The sequence below is a fragment of the Bombina bombina genome, chromosome 1, assembly GCF_027579735.1.
Source record: "Bombina bombina isolate aBomBom1 chromosome 1, aBomBom1.pri, whole genome shotgun sequence".
Classification (NCBI taxonomy): domain Eukaryota; kingdom Metazoa; phylum Chordata; class Amphibia; order Anura; family Bombinatoridae; genus Bombina; species Bombina bombina.
Window position 1 is genome coordinate 163,719,406 of NC_069499.1, and position 22,944 is coordinate 163,742,349.

The 22,944-nt window shown below is 37.3% G+C and overlaps 1 protein-coding gene across 1 annotated transcript in view; it reads left to right on the forward strand.

Annotated features, from left to right (window-relative positions):
- Positions 1 to 233: 233 nt before the first annotated feature.
- The window catches only part of MAP3K9 (mitogen-activated protein kinase kinase kinase 9), a 208,450-nt gene continuing 185,739 nt past the window's right edge, over positions 234 to 22,944 (forward strand). Inside the window, exons 1-2 of the mRNA XM_053711279.1 lie at positions 234 to 1,686; positions 18,542 to 18,955. Of these exons, the coding sequence (XP_053567254.1) occupies positions 1,182 to 1,686; positions 18,542 to 18,955 (919 nt within the window). The 5' untranslated portion in view covers positions 234 to 1,181. The remainder of the gene's footprint in view (positions 1,687 to 18,541; positions 18,956 to 22,944) is intronic.

Here is a 22,944-nt window from a genome sequence, read left to right on the forward strand (position 1 = left end):
AAAAAAAAAAAAAAACAGCCGACGGTCAGCAGGTTTTCTCAGTGGGGGAGGCGTGCAAATTAGATTGGAAGGTAGTGCGATACAAACTGGACCTATTGCCCAATCGGGAACCATTGCTGTGAGATGGATCAGGTTGCTATCCAATAGGAGATGAGAGAGGTTGCAGTAGTCGAGCTTCCTTCCTTGTACAGCGCTGGACTGGAGCGCCGGCGGATGGGTGCGGGTAGCGAACACTGGAGAGCTGAGTGATGCTGCTGGTCAGCCGCTTATTCGTTTTTAGTAGAACGACCAGCTGCTGGAGTGATGAGTACTGAGTACCCAGGGTGGACCGGCTAAGACGCTGCCTAATTCGGGACAGACGAGCTTCTCCCTGAAGGGCCCTGGATCTGCAGATTCTGGTGAATCGGAATATCCTGACACACTTGTTTTTCTCCATACAGGAACTTCTGGGTTAGTGTTCCCATTCATTATATTACATCCACTCTTCCTGGTCTATGGAAGAATATTCTTTGGAATGTACTACACCATTTCCTATTGCTGATATAGCTTCTGCTGGACTATAATCTACTCACTTGTCTGGTTCTTTTGGATCTGTGGTTATTGGATTTACTATATGTGGGTAAACCTAATGGACTTTCATTATCACTGGAGCTCTGCATCTGCACCATCTGATGTGGGACCTTCTTGTATACCTTGTATACAGTTTTATTGGCGTATTCCTACTACAAGTTTTTAGTATACTAGATCAGCAGATTCTTATTACTAACCTCAAGATATGGTGTATCCAGTGTATTGGGATCGTTTAGAACTGCTACAGAAAATCTGTCTTTATTTCTGAACCTAAGTCCTGTTGTCATTGTGTCCCTTTTCTCAAGCATCGGGATCTGCTGTATCAGCTACTGCTGGAATCAGAGGAACTGTCAATGTCAGATCTGGATTTGCCAGGACTTCCTTCTGTATTCTCACCTCCTGTGGCGCACAAACCGTGGACTCAATGCCATAATCACCTAAGTAATATTTCTTCAAGAACATCCAGGTTTGGATTAAGTAGTTTTTAGGTAATCAGTGAATATCTTTACATAGACTTCCTTAAAGCTGTAGTGTTTCCATCCTAAAAAAAAAAAGTGTCCGTGCATGAGCACAAAGCTCCAAACTCCAAGCCTCCCCTATGGATCAGTTCAATGGATCCCCTCAGATCTCTGCTCTCCTTGCCCGGAAGTAGCAAAACTTCATTTGGGATTATCAGGGGAACAACAAATGCATCAGTATTACCTGTACCATTGGTTCCAGAGGAAGATGAGGAGCAGGAGGACAAGGGAGAGGTACCCAACAAGCAGGAGTATTTGGAGGAAGAATATGATGGTGGAGGAGGAGGAGCTTGTGAAGTGGCTGGGGTCATTGGAGAACAGCCTTCATCCTCTCCATCAACTCCATTTTATTGGACAGCAGTGTTTGATTACGAAGCCTCAGGTGAAGATGAGCTGACCCTGCGGTTAGGTGACCTGGTTCAGGTGCTCTCCAAAGACTCTAGTGTGTCAGGGGATGAGGGCTGGTGGACCGGAAAGATTCAAAATCGGGTAGGCATCTTTCCCAGCAACTACGTGGCCAGAACACAGAGCTTCTCCAGCAAGCTACAGGGCAAAAGAGTAGAAGATCTGCCTTGCTATCCAGCCTCTCCTTTACATTGTAAGAAAACATGAATTCTTTGGTACTGTTCAGTTAAAAAAAAAATAACATGTTTTAAAACCAAAATTAATATCTATGCTAGTCAAAGCCTTCTTCAAAGTTGTTAATTGTAATTGATATGATAACATTATTAGGTTTTAATATGGAAAATGCAACACATGACTCCATTAAAGGGATACCAAACCCATTTTTTTCTTTCATGATTCAGATAGAGCATGCCATTTTAAGCAACTTTGTAATTTACTCCTATTCTCAATTTTTCTTCCTTCTCTTGCTATCTTTATTTGAAAAGCAGGAATGCAATGCTTGGGAGCCGTTCCATTTTTGGTTCAGCACCTGGGTTGCGCTTGCTGATTGGTGGCTAAATGTAGCCACCCATAAGCAAGCACTATCCAGGGTGCTGAACCTAAAATGGGCCAGCTCCTAAGCATTTGAAATAAAGATAGCAAGAGAAGGAAGAAAAATTGAGAATAGGAGTAAATTACAAAGTTGCTTAAAATGGCATGCTCTATCTGAATCATAAAAGAAAAAATTGGGTTTAGTATCCCTTTAAGTAGAACCTACAGACCAAATTATCTGTAAAGTGACATATAAGTCTAACTTGGTCTTTTATTATTAATTATTTACTTGCAGTCCAGTTTTGCTTCATTTCAAAACACCAAAGGCCCCATTTCCTTTGGTGCTTCCCATTGCCTGTAATGACCATACATTTCTGTGATTCACCTTTGGGATTTAACTGTGAATGTATCACTAACCAATCCATAGTAGATACTAGAGTAATTCATGGGAGTGTGCACATATACTTCAGTGTAGTAATGGAGCCTTTTTATATTGAGCAACATCAGAATTTTAAAGAAAATATATATGCTTAAAGGGACAGTCTACTCCAGAATTTATATTGTTTAAAAAGATAGATAATCCCTTTTTATTATCCATTCCCCAGTTTTGCATATATTAATATACTTTTTAGTTATGCGATTACCTTGTATGTAAGCCTCTGCATGCTTCCCCCTTATTTCATTTATTTTCAGAGACTTGCATTTTAGCCAGTCAGTGCTAACTCATAAGTAACTCCACAGGCGTGAGCACAATGTTATCCATACGGCACACATGAACTAGCACTATCTAGCTGTAAAAAAACTGTCAAATGCAACCTACAAGGGCTTAAAAATTATCATGAGCCTACCTAGGGAGCTTTCAACAAAGAATACCAAGAGAACAAAGCAAATTTGATGATAAAAGTAATTTGGAAAGTTGGTTAAAATTGCATGCCCTATCTGAATCATGAAAGTTTAATTTTAACTAGACTCTCCCTTTAATACAGAGCTCTCTCTAGTGTTTGAATGCTGGTGCACGGGCCCTCACTGCATATGTGTGTATGCCGCTGAAAAACAGTAACCACTTTTTACTAGAAGTATTTTTGCTTATGATATTATTTTACAAAAATGCTTCGAATTTAAAATTGAAATTCACACTTTCACATTTCAATTTTGACCTTTCACTTTAAGGGTCAATACATTGTTTGTAATCTAGAAGACGTAAGTGTGGTTATTTTGTAATGGATTTTGCATCCAAACTACTCTGGGATTAGCGCTCTTTGTCAGAGCGTATATCCCACTTTATTCTGTGAGTGGAGTCCATTACCAGGTTTGTTGCCAGGAGAGATGAGTTGTTCCTATACCACCATACCAGTTTGTTACACACAAGTATTTTATATTTCCCTTTACATTTTTTTTGATGGTATACATATAAAGTGCCAGTCTCTATTCTTCTCTCTATCTTGAAGTGGAAATAAATGTTTATAGTCAAATATCCGAGCACATGCATGTTCTGGGAACTGGTCTGTGGTAAATAAAGGGTCATGTAAGTTAAAATGTTATTTTTCAAATAGAGCATGCCGTTTTAAGGGGATAGTAAACCCCAAAAATGTTATTGATTAAAAAGATAGATAATCCCTTTTATTTACTATTCCCCAGTTTTGCAAACCCAACAAAGTTATATTAATATAATTTTTACCTCTGTAATTACCTTGTATCTAAGCTTCTGCAGACGGCCTCCTTATCGCAGATCTTTTGACAGACTTGCATTTCAGGCAATTAGTGCTGACTCTTAAATAACTTCACGTGCGTGAGCACAGTGTTATCTATATGAAACACAAACTAATGCCCTCTAGCTGTGGAAAACAGCATTCAGATGAGAGGCGGCCTTCAAGGGCTTAGAAATTAGCATGTGAGCCTACCTAGGTTTAGCTTTCAACTAAGAATAACAAAAGAACAAAGCAAATTTTAATGATAAAAGTAAATTAGAAAGTTGTTTAAAATTACATGACCTATCTGAATCGTGCAAGTTACTTTGGACTTTACTATCCCTTTAAGAGACATTTCCATTTACTTTTATTTTCAAATGTTTTAAAAACATATTTCTTTGTAGACGTGCATTTAGTGTATTAGGCAATTTTCAGAGCCAGATTTATTCTTGTAAAAAGTGCAATACACTAAGTTCTGGATTTTCACAGACCTTAGTGTATTGCACTTTCAGAAATAGAAATCCGTCTCCAAAAATTGCTGAATGCTACTTGTGGCCACCATCTTTGTAATTCATATAGCGCTGAATACACCGCAAGCACCTGATGCACTAGAGCACTTCTTGACATGTATATCAGTCTTCCCAAGCTTTTGTTTTTGTTTATAGATAAATATAAAATTTAATTTGCGAAAGTCTAATGGAATCAACAGGCATTTTATATTTTGCCGTTATTTACCATTGCTTTAAAATAACATGCTCTGCTCGAATCATCAAAGTTTGAGACTTTCATGAGCCTTTTAACTGTTATGATTGTTATGATTTTGTGGAAAGTCTTATTTTTGTTTTATCTACTATTCTTAAATGTAAAGTTCTGAGATTTGCAGTTGGATATATAGTAGGGTTGCACCGATACTAGTATCGGTATCGCTATCGGTACCGATACCAAGTATTTGCATGAGTACTTGTACTCATGCAAATGCACCGATACTTAAACCGATACCTCCACTTCCTACCCATATGCTATCTTGTGGCGTTTTTTCAAACTGTATGTTCCCATTTCATTTTAAACTGGAGTGGAGACTCAACTAAAAATTGTTTAGTACTGTTCTGCCAATACAAATTGCTGTTATTTGTATTATTGTAGGAGAGATCACTGTACCTCATTCAGACAAACCCCTGAAGTACTGGGCAGTTAATAAACAGATTTCCAGCTCTGGCTACAATGGGCCAAAAATATCTTTCTGCCCCATGCAGTAGTGTGGAAAGTGAAAGACTGTTCAACTTAGAGTCGAACCTGCATACACATGTCAGATTGATGTTATATAACAGCCCTACAACCCAATTGCATCACCCCTTTAAATTTAATATTTTATTGTAATATTTGTATTTATAAACATGTTCTGTGAACTTTGTGACAAATAAAACTGTTTTATTATTTCATAATGTCTTTTGAATTACAGTCCTTTATAATTATAAAGAAGGAATCTTAAATAATTAGTCTATATTGTGCTTGGTAAACTGTCACATGACATAAAAAAAAAAAAAAGTATCGGTAATTGGTATCGGCGAGTATTTGAAAACAAGTATCGGTACTTGTACTCGGTCATAAAAAAATGGTATCGGTGCAACCCTAATATATAGTACAACACAGCTGTAGGAGCTGCCATGTTTTCCCACCTATCAATATAAATATAATACTTGGCTTCATCTTGTTATGTGAGGTTTTTTTCTAAATAATTCCTCTGCTTTTAAAAGGGATTTTCCTGTAAACCTATTAAGGATGGCTAAATGTAGGCTGTTGGATTTTTTTTTGTTTTTTTTAAGGGTCAAAGCCTTTGCAATCACGTGCCAGGAAGTTCAGTACAATACTTGTTTGTAATAAAAACAATGAAAAAAGGGAGCAGGATACGGCACAGTTTGTGTAGCTTTTACAGACATCGCTTGGTTTTGAATGGAAGTGCATCTTACGCTGCATCTGTGTTTGTCAGCCAAGCCTTTTGTTACAGGGACTTAACTCTAAAAAAAAAAAAGTGTTTCCCCAGGACCTGTTTAAAGGGTACACCACCCATCTGATTTTACTGACCATTTGGCTAAAAAATTAAGACCAAAATTTAGCGTAAATGATTTAATATTTTGTTTTCAATGTTTGTTTGTTGCACAAATAATCCTTTAAATCAGTTAAGCAACTTTCTAATTTACTCCTATTAATCAAATTTTCTTTGTTCTCTTGGTATCCTTATTTAAAAAAGCTGGATTGTAAGCTTACTAGCCGGCCCATCTTTGGTTCAGAACCTGGGTAGCGCTTGCTGATTGGTTGCTAAATGTTAGAATGTTATGTTCAGAGCAATGATTAGCCTGACAATATTCAGATGTAATTTTAAAAAATACATTAGTTGTTTAAATATTGAAAAAATACTTTTATTTTTTTTTTATTGTCCATAAAGTAATATGTACCATGTTGTAACATCGATTTCCTTCTTTGCTGTTTCCTATTAGGGGCATCTATAAATGAGTGTGCAACAAATGACTGCGGCGAATATAGAAGTGTAAAAGGGACATGAAACCCCAAATTTTTCTTTCATGATTCTGATAGAGCTTGCATTTAAAAAAAAAAAACTCTTTCAATTTACTTCTATTATCAATTTTACTTCATTATCTTGGTATCCTTTATTGAAGGAGCAGCAATACACTACTGGGAGCTAGCTGAACACAACAGTAAACCAATGACAATATACATATGTGCAGCTAGCTCCCAGTAATGCTTTGCTGCTCCTGAGCCTACCTAAGTATGCTTTTCAGCAAAGGATACCAACAGAAAACAAAGCAAATTAGATAGTCATAGTAAAATGGAATGTTGTTTAAAATAGCATGCTGTATCTGAATCGTGAAATAAACATTTTGGGTTTCATGTCCTTCTAAGTCTGGTGTCTGGACCACTTTTAACAGTAATTGGAAAGCCCATAATTTTCACTACTGCTCTGTGTTTAAACCTGCAAAGGGGATAAACTCACAGTAGAAGACCTGTGGAGCTTTGCTTGGTCTCATGCGAAAACTGCCTCTGATCCAATCAGCAGCACTAGACTCCGATGTGCAACTAGCACTGCTGATTGGGTCAGCAATAGTTTCTGCTCAGTGTGGGTCCCGAGCAGAGGGGTTTTAAACACAGTAGTGTAGGGTCGATAGCTTAAAATGTTATGCAATCTCATGGTTTTTAACCACTTAGATGCTCTTGAGGAGGCATCTTTATCATGCACATTTCTCCTGCAGTGCAGATAACGCACAGGTTCGTCATTCTGGGGCCCCCTTTCTGTTCCAGATCCTTGGGACCACCGCACTACAGATAGGAAAGAGAGACTGCAGCCCATGGTGACATCACAAGGGGGCGGGGCTGGGTAAGAGGGCTTTGGAAGCTTGTACCCCAGGCCCCTTATAAGGACAAGTGACCCCTCGTTTGAAAGAAGAGAGTCTTACAAATGTGGGGTAGCATGTCTCTGTAAGTTGCAGGTGAACCCTATAAAAACTGCAATTACCTGCAGCAGCATTGAATATTCTTTTAACCGGAGGGGTTCCCCCTGTTTGGGCTAGAGGGGAAAGTGACCCCTCATTTGAAAGGGGCGTTACAGGTGATAACCGTAAAAATGGTGAATACCTGCAGTCTCACCAGAGGGGAGGGGAGCTCTGATTGAGCACCTATCTCCCCTCCTGTGTGAGCTGCTAGAGGGACAAGTTACCTCTCATTTGAAAGTTAATACCCCCTCTTTCAAATGAGGGGTCACTTGCCCTCTATAATGCAGGTGATCACCGTTTTGTAATGGTGATCACTTGCCCCAAGTAGACAGCCATACTGTGTTTTGAAGAGGGATAGGAGGTACTTTTAGATCCCCCCCCCCCAATTCCTCACCAAAAAACACAAAGATGTATGAGACCCCAGTTTAAAAGAGGAGAATCCCCTCTTTCCGGTATGGGTTCTTACACCCCTGTCATTAGTATGGGATTGACATTTTATGCCAATCACCTACCTAATGTATATTCTGTATGGAGGATAGTGGCCGCAAAGTTGCCCATATCCCCTTAAGACTGCATACAACACAGTTACACCCAATACCCCTCACGTGAAAGAGGACATTGCCCACAATCAAATGAGTGGTCTCTTGCCCCTTTAAAAAGCATGTGATTACCATAGAAATTTACACCTGTGCTGTAAAAGGGCAAACAACCCTGCTCTTTTAAAGGAGGGGTCACATGTCCTGTGGTTATCCTCTGACCAACTGTCAGAACCATAAGCTTATGGAACAATATCAGTGGGGTGGGATATCCCCCTATGTTGCCCCTCACAATACATACATAAACTTAAGACCCCTTATTTGAAAGCAGCAATCCTGGTCTTTCAAACAAACGGTCTTGTGTCCAACCACTGCTGGATGATTTGTCAACTACCTCTCCTCTTTGGTTATATTTTTTGGGTTCTGTTGTTTTTTAAGAGGCCTTTATTACGCCCTAACCATAACAACATATCATAATAATCTGCATTTGAAAGAGGTTTCACGATTCAAGTAAGTGGTTTAATGTCCTTATAGCAATGAAGTGATTGTTATAGTAAGATTGATAACCTGGCAGTAACCACTTGCGCAACTTATTTGTACTGTTGTTGTTAGGGCTCATAGATCGATGTTTGTCTGAACTAATAAGAATATAACAAAGGGTGATATTTTGTACACTTCTTTATGTACAACTATTTTATGATTTTTTGTTTTGTTTCTTTTTTAAAAAATGTTTTTGCTATGCTTAGTGATTTTGAATAGGGAACATGTATTTAGAATTCTGCATAATATTTGTATGGTTAGATATTTTATACCTACTCGATTTCTGCATAAATTGCAAGATGATGAATAGTAGGGCTGGGCCATATGGGCAAAAATGAAAATCGCTATTTTTAAAAAATTTTTTTTACTAAAACACCTTAATTTTCTAAACAAGCTCCGAGGGGAGAGGGAGGGGGGAGACGGGCTCAGTAGAAGTGAAAGCAGTCTGAATAACTTGCTGCATATACTTATTCCTGGAGATTTATTCAATAAAATAATTATTATTATTTTCAAACACCTACATTACATATATACTGTAAGTATGTAAAGCATTAGCCATTAAACGTTTTTTACTTACTGTGTAGATGTATGAAAATAAAAACAAATAGGGCTGCAACTAACGATTATTTTCATAATCGATTAATCGGACGATTATTTTTTCGACTAATCAGACAAAAAATAAATAAATCATTTTTTTCCTATATTTAAAATAAAATCCACATACTGAGTGTTATACATATAAACTTCAGACTAAAACTTTACATTGACACAACTGTTGGTCCAATTTTTTAAGCAGCAGAACATTCTGTTATTCACTCTTTCAGAAACTTTGCATTGAAATGCAAAAATGTCAACATGACCACATGCTCCTGGCTGAGGCTGGCTCTCTTTTTTTGCAAGCTATTTTGCTTGCAGCAGAGAAGAGGCGCTCAGGTGGTGTTGAGGTGCCTGAGATGCATAAGTAGGTTTTTGCCAATTTCACCAAGGTGGAATATTTATCTTTGTAAGCTCCACCAATGCAAGGGGCCTCTTAAAGTAAGCATGGACTTCATTCTGACATAAAAATATCTTGAATATCTATATGCAATGGAAAACAACCAGCTATAAGGTTAGGGGAAAAAATATCTAGTACACTCTTAAAATAACAGATATATACTTACAGAGGTTGAATTTGGTACATATTCCAGTTAATTAAAAATATAAAAAACAAAAAAAGTCAAAAGGGCTAAGACTATATATCAGTAACAGGATTCAGCCTTACACATTTTTCTATAGAGTACACATATCAGCAATAGTAAGCGATCCGCTAATAATTGTGCAAACAGGTAATAGTGACATCAATTCATATAACAAATCCCATCAATCTATGGCTAGGTGTAAATAACAAGCTCAGCGCTATATCATGCAAAGTATTGTCCCAAATTACCTGGTTTAATATAAACAATCCAAATTATGATTCCTATTATTTCTGGGTTGCACATAAGCCAGGAGTAGTTGTAAACTTAAAAAGAAACTTATACTGTCCATAAAAAGTGAAAAGTAAACAACTGTAGACGTCCTTTAGTCTAAGGGCATAACCATAAAACACAATATTATGTGCATAAGCTCAGTGGAGTAAAGCAGCTGGTGCTGTGCACAGACCAAGTAATTGCAATCGATTATTATCGATTATGCCGATTAGTTGTTGCAGCTCTAAAAACAAATATTTTAATGGATACATCTCCAGGTATAAGTATATGCCAGGGCAGTACCACATCTGTTATTCAGACTGCTTTCACTTCCACAGAGCCTCCCTCCCTCTCCCCAGAGCTTGTTTACTTTAGATTTTATAACCCTGCAGACAGTGGCAGTGCAGTCAGATCTCTGCTTTATCCTGCCCGTAATGCAAGTTTCTTACTTGCTTGCCTCCAGTCGCCTGAGTGAGCAACCCACCTTGACCATGTGTCTCCACTCTTTTATGCCCCGCAGTGCCGCCTCTTCTAACTGCTGTGTGTGCACGGCTCCTCTGCCTAGCTATATGCTAGGCCAGAACATGTCACTCAGTTACCGGTGGTCCGGGGTCTCCTTCCATTGTATTCACACAGCACGATCGTCGTGGCGTGATGTCCTCCCCAGGCCCCCCTATATGCGGTTAATCGTCCAGCCCTAATGAATAGAGCTAAAAATGATTGTTCTCTTTTCAGATTTTCAGTTAAGTTTAACTGAACCATAAAGAAGAATAAAATCATAAGTGTTGCTGTTTTGGGAAGTAAATTGGAAAGTTGTTTTAAAATTGTATGTTCTATCCAAATTATTGAAAGAAAATGTTGTGGTTTCCTGTCCCTTTAATGACCCTTTAAAACTCAGCTTCACACATTCACATGCCACTAAATGCAAATGATCCACTGAAGGAAAAATTGTTCTGTTGGACAGAATGTTACTGGATGATAAGAAAAATCCCACAAGTCTGTTGGAGAGTGGCATAACCCAAAAGTAAAAAAAAAGTATTTTATCTCATCATGGAAAATCCATTTAAAAAAAAAAAAAAAAAAAAAAAAAGACGGATTTGAAAGTGCTCTCTTTTACATTCTAAACTAACTTTATGCCTTTTGTATGGCTGAAGCAGCAAGATTTGTAATCGTTATTACTGTGTGTAAAAACTAACTTTTATTTATATTGTTAGCTGCTGTTTTTAGAGACCTGTATTATACCTAGAAAATTGTTTTTTTTGTTCGAGAAAGCAATGTGGATGTTAAACAGATAATCTTGCTTTTTTTTTTTTTTTTTTTTTTGCAATAAAATATTAGAGAAACAACGTTAAAGGGACATGAAAGTCAAAATTAAAGTGAATGTATTGTAAACTTTCATGAATCAGTGCCCGGTTTTTCAAAATACTATTATTATTTTTCTTAAAATACTTACTTTTTTCTGCAGTTGGACCAGCAATCCGCCCACTTCTCCTGCTGTACTTAGCACAGCAATGACGAATCCGGCTTCCTCCAATCACAGTGTGGCCTCAGGAAATGTTTGCTCTGGGGTGCACGCCATGATTGGAGGAAGTCGGGTTCGTCATTGCTGTGCTAAGTACAGCAGGAGAAGTAGGCAGAGGATCGCTGGTCCGACTTGGCTGCAGAAAAAGGTAAGTATTTTAAAAAAAAAAACAACAACAATGCAATGTAAACTTTCATAAATGAAAGTGCCCCTGTTTAATAGTTTTTTTTAAAAACGGGCACTAATTCATGAAAGTTTACATTCACTTTAAACTTTCATGATTCAGATATGGCATTCAATATATGAATCTGTGATTGGCTTTTACAAGTAGGGTTGCCACCTGGACACTTATAAGTTACCCATGCTGCAGGGTGTGCAGGGAGGAACATGAATAGTGCAGTCCAGGGTCACTACTTTTGTTCACTCCAGCAGCACAATGAATGTTTTCCTCTGCACACCCTGCAGCATGTGTAGCTCATAAGTGTCTAGGAAAACATAGCCGAGGTGGCAACCCTAGTTAAGACATTTTGTCACACAAAAAATGCTCATTTAAACGTTCATGCAGTTTTTCCAGTTTGCTTCCATTTTCAACTTTATATGCAAACTTTCGGAGGCACCAGCTCCTACTGAGCATGATGTGCACAAGCTGAGTGTATATACGTAAACTAGTCTGTGATTGGCTGATGGCTGTCACATGACATAGGGCCAGCAAATGGGGGTGGGGGTAAATTTGTTATATGAAATCTACTGCTTATTTGAAATGCAGAGTAAGTGCATTGTCTTTTTATTATGCACTTGTTATTTCTGCAATTCTACTGTATTTAATGTTCCTTTAAAGTAACTTATTGCATTGCCTTTTTTTATCATGCATTTGCTTATTCTGCAATTCTGCTTTATGACCCGGCATTTTATAAAAAAAATAAATGTGTATGTGTGTATTCCACAAGATTTACTCCCTTCTGTCCTTACTCACTTGCACTGGTGGAAGTTGCACGTGTGACGTACAGGAAAAGGAGGGGGAACTGTAGGCTTAGACATACAATAGAGATACAAAATATTCTGCAGAGGCAATGAAAATGACTATACCTCTTTGTAGGCTGTAACTAGCTATCTGTGAGAAATCTGGATAGAACGTAATACCTGCCAGTATACTGTTAAAATGAGTGTGCAGCTAATCCCTACATTCTTTATATAATTAGCTCTGTTCCACCCAAAATAATTTATTTTAGCCTTAAACGGATGTTCAAAGCAGAGTCATCATAGGATGTATGACTGCAATATAAAGCATGTGTACTTGTATAGGAAAAACATTTGTAAAATCCAGATTGTTAGTTGGGAAAGGTGCTCAAATAGCTATAATTATCCGAAGAATCTTGCTTTTTTTGGGGGTTTATTTTTAAATGCGTAAGCACCTTCTATTACTACATATTTTTTATACATTTCAGAACTTTTTCAACCTTTTAATGTGACCTTTAAACTGTACAACTCAATTGAAAAACAAACTGAAATCTTTTAGGTGGAGGGAAGTAAACAAAAAACCTAAAATAATGTGGTTGCATAAGTGTGCACACCCTCTTATAACTGGGGATGTAGCTGTGTTCAGAATTAAACAATCGCATTCAAAATCATGTTTAATAGGAGTCAGTACACACCTGTCGTCATTTAAAGTGCCTCTGATAAACCCCAAATAAAGTTCAGTTGTCCCAGTAGATCTTTCCTGACATTTTCTTAGTCGCATCCTACAGCAAAAGCCATGGTCCGCAGAGAGCTTCTAAAGCATCAGAGGGATCTCATTGTTAAAAGGTATCAGTCAGGAGAAGGGTACAAAAGAATTTCCAAGGCATTAGATATACCATGGAACACAGTGAAGACAGTCATCATCAAGTGAAGAAAATATGGTGCAACAGTGACATTACCAAGAACTGGATGTCCCTCCAAAATTGATGAAAAGACGAGAAGAAAACTGGTCTGGGAGGCTACCAAGAGGCCTACAGCAACATTAAAGGAGCTGCAGGAATATCTGGCAAGTACTGGCTGTGTGGTACATGTGACAACAATCTCACATATTCTTCATATGTCTGGGCTATGGGGTAGAGTGGCAAGACAAAAGCATTTTCTTACGAAGAAAAACATCCAAGCCCAGTTAAATTTTGCAAAAACACATCTGAAATCTCCCAAAAGCATGTGGGAAAAAGTGTTATGGTCTGATAAACCAAGGTTGAACTTTTTGGCCAAAATTCCAAGATATGTTTGGTGCAAAAACAATAATGCACATCACCAAAAGAACACCATACCCACAGTGAAGCATGGTGGTGGCGGCATCATGCTTTGGGGCTGTTTTTTCTTCAGCTGGAACTGGGGCCTTAGTCAAGGTAGAGAGAATTATGAACAGTTCCAAATACCAGTCCATATTGGCACAAAACCTCAGGCTTCTGCTAGAAAGCTGAACATGAACAGGAACTTCATCGTTCAGCATGACAACGATCCAAAGCACACATCCAAATCAACAAAGGAATAGCTTCACCAGAAGAAGATTAAAGATTTTGAATGGCCCAGCCAGAGTCCAGACCAGAATTCAGATCGAAAATCTGTGGGGTGATCTGAAGAAGGCTGTGCACAGGAGTTGCCCTCGCAATCTGACAGATTTGGAGTGTTTTTGCAATGAAGAGTGGGCAAATCTTGCCAAGTCAAGATGTGCCATGCTGATAGAATCATACCCAAAAAGACTGAGTGCTGTAATAAAATCAAAAGATGCTTCAACAAAGTAGTAGTTTAAGGGTGTGCACACTTATGCAACCACATTATTTTAGTTTTTTGTTTACTTCCCTCCACCTAAAAGATTTCAGTTTGTTTTTTCAATTGAGTTGTACAGTTTATAGGTCACATTAAAGGTGGAAAAAGTTCTGAAATGATTTATCATTGTCTCATTTTTTTACATCACAAAAAACTGACATTTTAACAGGGGTGTGTAGACTTTTTTTTATCCACTGTATATGTATGTATGTACTGTATATGTGTGTGTAAAAAAGGAGTGTCTTCCCACCCCCCACCCTCCGTAACGTTACACTAATAAATACACTGGATTAAAAGGACCAGCAAGTGCTGCATTTTTTACTTGTATTCCATAGCCTGTTGGCACACTGGCAGCTGAATTTGAAGGTGTGCATGCGCTCTACTTTGGAATATATATATATATATATATATATATATATATATATATATATATATATATATATATATAGTGTGTGTGCAATAGTGCTAAATTTAGTTTAACAAAACACAGTACAGTACTGTATTCAATTATACGGACACTAGACAGGGATACAAATACTAAAAGGTTTTTGGATAAGAATCCAAGACAAGCGATGCATTTCACAGCACTCTGTGCCCAGACCAATGTAAGGCTGGAAAATGTAATAAAACATAACTTTTATTGAAAATAATTATAAAAAAATGGGCATATGATTAAAAACTGGTAAGAATCTGACTGCTATTGTATTGTGATTGGTATCTCTCAGATAATATACAATATCTTGGCCTTAAAGGTCCATAATAAACAATCATATTTTACATATATTTAAATCCTTTTCGTTGTTTTAATTACATTAACATCTCTTGTTTTTTGTAAAAAAAAAAACACGTGTTTTTTTATATTAAAAAAACATACTCTAAAGTAGGAAAAAATAATCCCTCAACGAGCTGTTCCAAAACGCCCCAGAAATGTGCGTTTTTTTCTTCTTCTCCTTTGCCCATGTCCAATCAGCATTGGCTTGCTGATCAAACATGGGAGCGTGCACGGGAGCATTCTGAAAGTGGAAGTCAGTGAACGCTGGCTGACACGCTAGCAGGTGACATGGTTGCCCATAGCAACGTTTACCCGATCTCTGCTAGCGTGTCTGGACACTTCAAAGGTTCCCATAGCAACCATTGCTGATCTACTCCCTCGTGAACGCGTGCAGAGGGTCCGGATCGGTTTTTGATTGGCATTTGGCAGCCCGCTCTTCTTTGCATAAGTTGTGAAGAACTAAGGAAATGCTGTAGTGTGCAGGCCCTGACTTACATGTCGGTCGAGCGACTCACAGGCTAATTGGAAGGTGAATCCCCACTTTTCATGGGCAGTGGAAGCAATATAAATTTGTAAGAAAAATATCTTTAAAACAAAAAATTACATTTAATAGATGTATATTGGTAAAATTTGAATATTATCATCAACTGTTTGTTAAGCCTTTGATAATAAAATTACTATAATGGCCCTTTAAATAAATGCTCCAATGGAGCCAAAAAATCAGTAACACATTATTAAAGGGACACTGAACCCAATTTTTTTTTCTTTTGTGATTCAGATAGAGCATGACATTTTAAGCAACTTTCTAATTTACTCCTTTTATCAAATTTTCTTCATTCTTTTGGTATCTTTATTTGAAATGCAAGAATGTATGTTTAGATGCCGGCCCATTTTTGGTGAACAACCTGGGTTGTTCTTGCTGATTAGTGGATAAATTCATCCACCAATAAAAAAGTGCTGTCCAGAGGCCTGAACTAATAAAAAGCTTAGATGCCTTCTTTTTCACATAAGGATAGCAAGAGAACAAAGAAAAATTGATAATAGGAGTAAATTAGAAAGTTGTTTAAAATTGCACGCTCTATCTGAATCGCGAAAGAAAAAAATTGGGTTTAGTGTCCCTTTTTAACCAATACATTGGGTTATCTACTCATTACGTAGACTATGTGTGAGAACTGAATGTTATTATTGAGTGGTACTTCAAAAAGCGTGCATGGACCTATACTTAGTAAAGGTTAAAAGTTATATGCGATACACTTTTTAGTATATGACAAATGATCTCTTATGTTAACATTAGTGTGTTATTCAAAAGTAAATTAGTAATGCATCGAGTTCAGTATTAGAATGGTATGTAGCTACAGCTGTATTCATGTATTGAACAATAATTACTAAGTTATTGTTCTTCTAATAGTCTAATGCTATCAGAAAATAGTAACGTTGCAAATACTCTATTGATTAGTAGATTGCAATATAAATTCCCTCCATAGACGCTGCGTGATTGAGCAGTCCTGTTTGTTACATCTGAACTATTTGTTGCCATTCAGTGAAACATAGATGCATAATTTATATTATTGTATCCACAATGTTATCAATATACATCTGTGTGGCTATATAAGTTTGATTCTCTGGCACAGTATGACCTTGCAATCCTACTTAAAAGGAATAGTCTAGTAGATAAATGTAGCCACCAATCAGCAAGCGCTACCCAGGTCCTGAACCAAAAATGAGCCAGCTCCTTAGCTTTCATTCCTTCTTTTGCAACTAAAGATATCAAGAGAACAAAGAAAAATTGATAAATGGAGTAAATTAGAAAGTTGCTTAAAATAGCATGCTCTATCTGAATCATGAAATTTTATGTTTGACTAGACTATCCCTTTAATAGAGAACACATACACACTTTATTTGTGTCACGCACATGCATACATATCAATACCACAATTTCAGCAGACGTCTAAGCTGGTTCATCCGATTATGCTATATAAGATTTAAACATAATGTAATATTACCTAGGCTACTATCAAGCCAGCATACAACCGCTTAGAGAAATCTCCAAATATTGAGTTGTACTAGAACGGCGTTATATAGCGCTAAGCAGCAGTTACTCTACAACGTAAAGGAAGGAAACTTTAGAGAGAAAAATCACCCATTCTCTGTGTTTTTAGAATGGATGTTAGTGGCAGGAAGTGTTGATTTCATTCAAATCCATCATAATGTATCCCTCTGCCCCAAATGAGATATGAGTGACAGCTGTCAGAGGCTACTCAAACACTTCACCTTAAATAATACCCTAGGTTTTAAAAAAGAACCATTGGATAACTATTAAATGTGTCCTATGTTGCAGGGCAGCAGGTTGTAGATTAATTTCCCATATAGGTATATCCCAGATACCCAATCACACTGATACTGTATATTTCTGCTTAAATTGTCACAGTCCTTGGTTTGACCTAAACTATTATTTTGTTCTAAAATTGAAGTCTGAGAGTTTTGTGTTAATGAGCTGTATTCTGAGTGTTAAATTAACCTTAAATATTTATTTATTAGAATAAAAAAAACACGTTACGTATCTGCCTGTATTACTTGTCGTTATTATCCTGACACCTGGAAGTACATATTAATCAAGAAAAGGGACATGAAACACAATTTTTTTTTTTTCATGATTCAGATTGAGCATTCAATTTTAAAAAATACCAATTTATTTCCATTATCTAATTTGCTTTTTTTTTAATCCTTTGTTAACTAGTATAGCTAGTTAGGCTCAGAAGCTGCTGATTGGTGGCTGCCTCTTGTCATTGGGTTTCAGCTAGTTCTCAGTAGTGCAGTACTACTCCTTCAACAAAGGATACCAAGAGAATGAAGCAAACTAGATAATTAGAAGTAAATTTGAATGCTATTTAAAATTGTATCTGAATCATGAAAGAAAATGTTTGGGTTTCATGTCCCCTTTTAGTGTTTGAAGAGCTGGAAACCTGTAGGAAGCTGTAAGTAATGAAAAAATACTCTCCTATTAAGCAGGGTTGACAGATCCTAAAATGGTATTACTGGCTTCTAGTTTTTATTCTACACATATCTAGTTATTATTATTATTTAATTGGTTATAAAAGATTGTGTGGCTAAATCTAAAATGCATGTCTTTCAAAAGAACTGAAATAAGGGGGCAGTCTGCAGAATCCTACGTACAAGGTATTCAGAGGTAAAAAGTATATTGTATAACTCTGTTGGTTATGCAAAACTGGGGAATGGGTAATAAAGGGGTTATCTATCTTTTTAAACAATATAAATTCTGGTGTAGACTGTTTGTCATTAAGGGTTTTCCTGCCTATAAGACTGCTGGTCTCGCTGCCGCACTATTATAGCCTCCCTCCCTCCTGCAGTCGTCCTGAAATAGCGTAATTTCGCCACTGATAAAAAAAACAAGCCCCATAGAAAGACAACAATATCTTTTGTCATGTAGGCAATATTTACATGTGGTCATACAGCTTATACATGTAACCTAAAGGTAGTTTTATATCATATGTAACATTTAGTACCCTTAGAAAGCTAGTACAGTGCTGTAATCTTATTAAGAACACCAAAAGCAAACCAAAGATACAGGCAGAGAATATTGTGGCTTACAGGCAGGAAAAATAGTTTGGATTTCAGAAAATGTTCTTTTTCTTTTATTGATAAATGTAAACTCTCACTTTTTTTAAAAAAAATTTCCTTCTTTTGCTTCCAGTATTAGAGATTGACTTTTCCGAGCTGGTATTGGAGGAAATCATTGGTATTGGAGGCTTTGGCAAGGTGTACCGTGCCATTTGGGGAGATGAAGAGGTTGCCGTTAAAGCTGCTCGTCACGATCCTGATGAAGATATTAGCCAGACTATTGAGAATGTCCGGCAAGAAGCCAAACTGTTTGCAATGCTCAACCACCCGAACATCATTGCTCTGCGAGGAGTGTGTCTGAAGGAACCAAATCTGTGCTTGGTCATGGAGTTTGCCAGAGGAGGTTCGTTAAACAGGGTGCTGTCTGGCAAGAAGATACCCCCTGATATCCTGGTTAACTGGGCAGTACAGATCGCCAGGGGCATGAATTACTTGCATGATGAAGCCATAGTGCCTGTAATACATCGGGATCTGAAGTCCAGCAACAGTAAGTTCTTTAACTAATAAAATGTCATTGATCACATTTACCTTAAAGTGACAGTAAAGTCAAAATTATATCATCATGATTCAGATAGAGCATGCATGTTTAAACAATTTACTTCTGTTATCAAATTTGCTTTTGTTTTCTTAATATCCTTCGTTGAAGAGTAAATCTAGGTATGCTGATAGGAGCTTAGGAGCAATGTGTGTGTCTTTAGCATTCTTTGGCAGGAGCGTTTGCAAATTTAAACAACTTTCCATTTCTATTATCATATTTGCTTCATTCATGTGTTTTCCTTTGTTGAAGAAGCAGTATTGCACTACTCTGAGCTAGGTGAATACATCAGGTCAGCCAATGACATAACTCAATAGTGCAGGGCTTGACAAACCCACAAGCCTGGGAGCCACTGGCTCCTAGAATTTTACCCCTGGCTCCTAACTTTTTGGTTTACTCTCCATATATCTATATACAAATACCACTGCCTGTCTCCTAAATATTCTTATGGGTTCCTAAATTTTAAACAGATGTGTCCACCCCTGCAATAGTGCATTGCTGCTCCTGAGCCTACCTAGGTATACTTTTCAAATAAGGATACCAAAACAACAAAGAAAATTAGATATTTGAAAGTTTGTTTAAAATTCCATGCTCTCTCTAAATCACAAAATAAATATTTGGGGTTTCATGTCCCCTTTACGCTTAATTTTGATTTTACTGTCCCTTTAAAGAATCCTTTATGTTTAAAAGTAATTACACTGCCTTGTATGCATAGCTATATTGTAATGCTATATGCCACTTTTTTTTATTATACATGCCATGCCGCCTAAAAAATAGTCATGTTGCTTCATTAGCTATAATGCCAAGTATACCCTGCTGCACTGTTTTTTCCACCTCCTATTTTAAGGTGAGAATTACAGCCAATCGTATGCCCTACTTCCCCCTCATTCTCTAACACAGGAGGTTTTCCTGCATCTCTACATTAGAAACAGTTGATCATCCGAGACAGGTGACGCATGCACAAAAGCAATGTCTGAGAATCGCAACAAACACCGATGAACAGTAGCGCATGCTCCTGTGTTAGTCTGTGGTGTGCGCTGCATAGGATATGACTGTACCACTCCCTGAACATGGGGGGGCTCTGTGGTGCTGTAGCTGGATTACTAGTAAAGCAACCTGTTAATTATTTTCTGCAATAAATATTATCTTGATATTTTCTTTTTTTTAAAAAGATGACTTTTGTTTTGGAAATTGACAAACTCTTTATGGTACTCTCAACTGTCTCGCATCTCTTCACTGCCACCCTGGATCCATTAGTTTGCTAGCAAGAGTAAACTTCCTGGCTTCCTCTGTACAGGGTTTTATACAAATCTGTCCATTCAGTCAACAAACTATTAGATTATTAACAGATTTAAAGGGACAGTATACACCAATTTTCATATAACTGCATGTAATAGACACTACTATAAAGAATGTGCACAGATACGGATATCAAAATCCAGTATAAACCTTTTAAAGACTTACTTAGAAGTTCCCAGTTTAGCTCTGTTGAAAAGGTTAGGTTGGGACACCCACTGAAATGGGCTGGAAAGCAAAAAGAGCAGACCCTCCCCTGCATATGAAAAGACCCTATACACAAACAGGAGCAAGCTGGAGTAGGTAGACAACAGTATAATTCTAAAACTTTGGGGCTTGGCTAGGAGTCTAAAAATCAGCATAATGTTATTTAAAAATAAGCAAAACAATACATTTAAAAAAAAACTGAATGGGCTATTTAAAGGGACAGTCAACACCAGAATTGTTGTTGTTTAAAAAGATAGATAATCCCTTTTATTACCCATTTCCCAGTTTTGCAAAACCAACACTGTTATATTAATACACTTTTTACTTCTGTGACTAACTTGTATCTAAGCATCTTCTGACCGCCCCTAATCACATGACTTTTAGTTCTTATCTATTGACTTGCATTTTAGCCAATTAGTGTAGTGTCTGCCACTAGCCACGGGCGTGATCACAATGCTATCTATATGGCCTACATGAGCTTGTTCTCCCCTGCTGTGAAAAGTAAATAAAATAGAGGCGGCCTTCAAGGGCTTAGAAATTATCATATGAGCCTTCCTAGGTTTGCTTTCAACTAGAATACCAAGTGAACAAAGCAAAATTGTTGATAAAAAAAGGAAAGTTGTTTAAAATGACATGCCCTATTTGAAAAATGAAAGTTTTTTTTGGACTTGACTGTCCCTTTAAAGGCATCATCTACAAAACCGTTATGCAAAGAAAAATCTAGTGTATAATGTCCCTTTAATGCTTTGTTTTTAATTATATATTTGTTACACTATCAAGGGAGGCTCAAACATCAATCTACCACCTTGTGTATACACTTTAACTTAAAACTGAACCCTAAACTCATGTATCCTAGGCAAACATAGGGTGACGAGCTTAAACCAAACCTAGTGGCTGGTTAGAAAATAGAGGTGCCAGCTTTACTTTTTAGGAGTCATTCAAGATTGTTTTCCCTCTATTCTAGTAGCTTTGGCTCCTTGGCTTCTGTTCTGTAGATCGCACAGGCAGTTGTCAAAAACAAATAATAATTGGTTTCAACTTTGATATTTGAGTCTGGGCATCACTATAATGTGCCAATACTTATATAGGGAAGGATATTCCATCCTAGTTTAAAGGGATTTAAAATGTTTTGTCCCAGCATACTGATATTGACTACAGCTAGAAGCATGTCCTTGGTGTTTACACATGAGTAAGCACTTGTCTTGGTTCCAAAATCAGAGCAAGGAGCACGGGGGGCGTTGGTCTGTGATTAAAGTACAGACATTTACTGATCAATAGTGTTATTTTAAAACCATTTTATTTTGTAGTTTCTTATTTCTTTATGTTTTTATATCTCAATTATTTTATTTATTTACTACTTTAGTTTGCCACAAAACTCACTATGCTTTGTTCTGCAATATCTTGTCTAAAAATGCCTCCCTCCTTAAAGGGACATGGAAATCATGCATTAAAAGGACATAAAAGAACTTGCAATTAGATTTTCTTTCATGTAATTAGCAAGAGTCCATGAGCTAGTGCCTTATGGGATATAAATTCCTACCAGGAGGGGCAAAGTTTCGCAAACCTCAAAATGCCTATAAATACACCCCTCACCACACCCACAAATCAGTTTTTACAAACTTTGCCTGCTATGGAGGTGGTGAAGTAAGTTTGTGCTAGATTCTACGTTGATATGCGCTCCGCAGCAGGTTGGAGCCCGGTTTTCCTCTCAGCGTGCAGTGAATGTCAGAGGGATGTGAGGAGAGTATTGCCTATTTGAATTCAATGATCTCCTTCTACGGGTTCTATTTCATAGGTTCTCTGTTATCGGTCGTAGAGATTCATCTCTTACCTCCCTTTTCAGATCGACGATATACTCTTATATATACCATTACCTCTACTGATTCTCGTTTCAGTACTGGTTTGGCTTTCTACTACATGTAGATGAGTGTCCTGGGGTAAGTAAGTCTTATTTTCTGTGACACTCTAAGCTATGGTTGGGCACTTTTATATAAAGTTCTAAATATATGTGTTCAAACATTTATTTGCCTTGACTCAGGATTCTTATTTCAGACAGTCAGTTTCATATTTGGGATAATGCATATGAATAAATCAATTTTTTTCTTACCTTAAAATTTGACTTTTTTCCCTGTGGGCCGTTAGGCTCGCAGGGGCTGAAAATGCTTCATTTTATTGCGTCATTCTTGGCGCTGACTTTTTTGGCGCAAAAAATTATTTTCTGTTTCCGGCGTCATACGTGTCGCCGGAAGTTGCGTAATTTTTTGACGTTTTTTTTTGCGCCAAAAGTGTCGGCGTTCCGGATGTGGCGTAATTTTTGGCGCCAAAAGCATTTAGGCGCCAAATAATGTGGGCGTCTTTTTTGGCGCTAAAAAATATGGGCGTCACTTTTGTCTCCACATTATTTAAGTCTCATTATTTATTGCTTCTGGTTGCTAGAA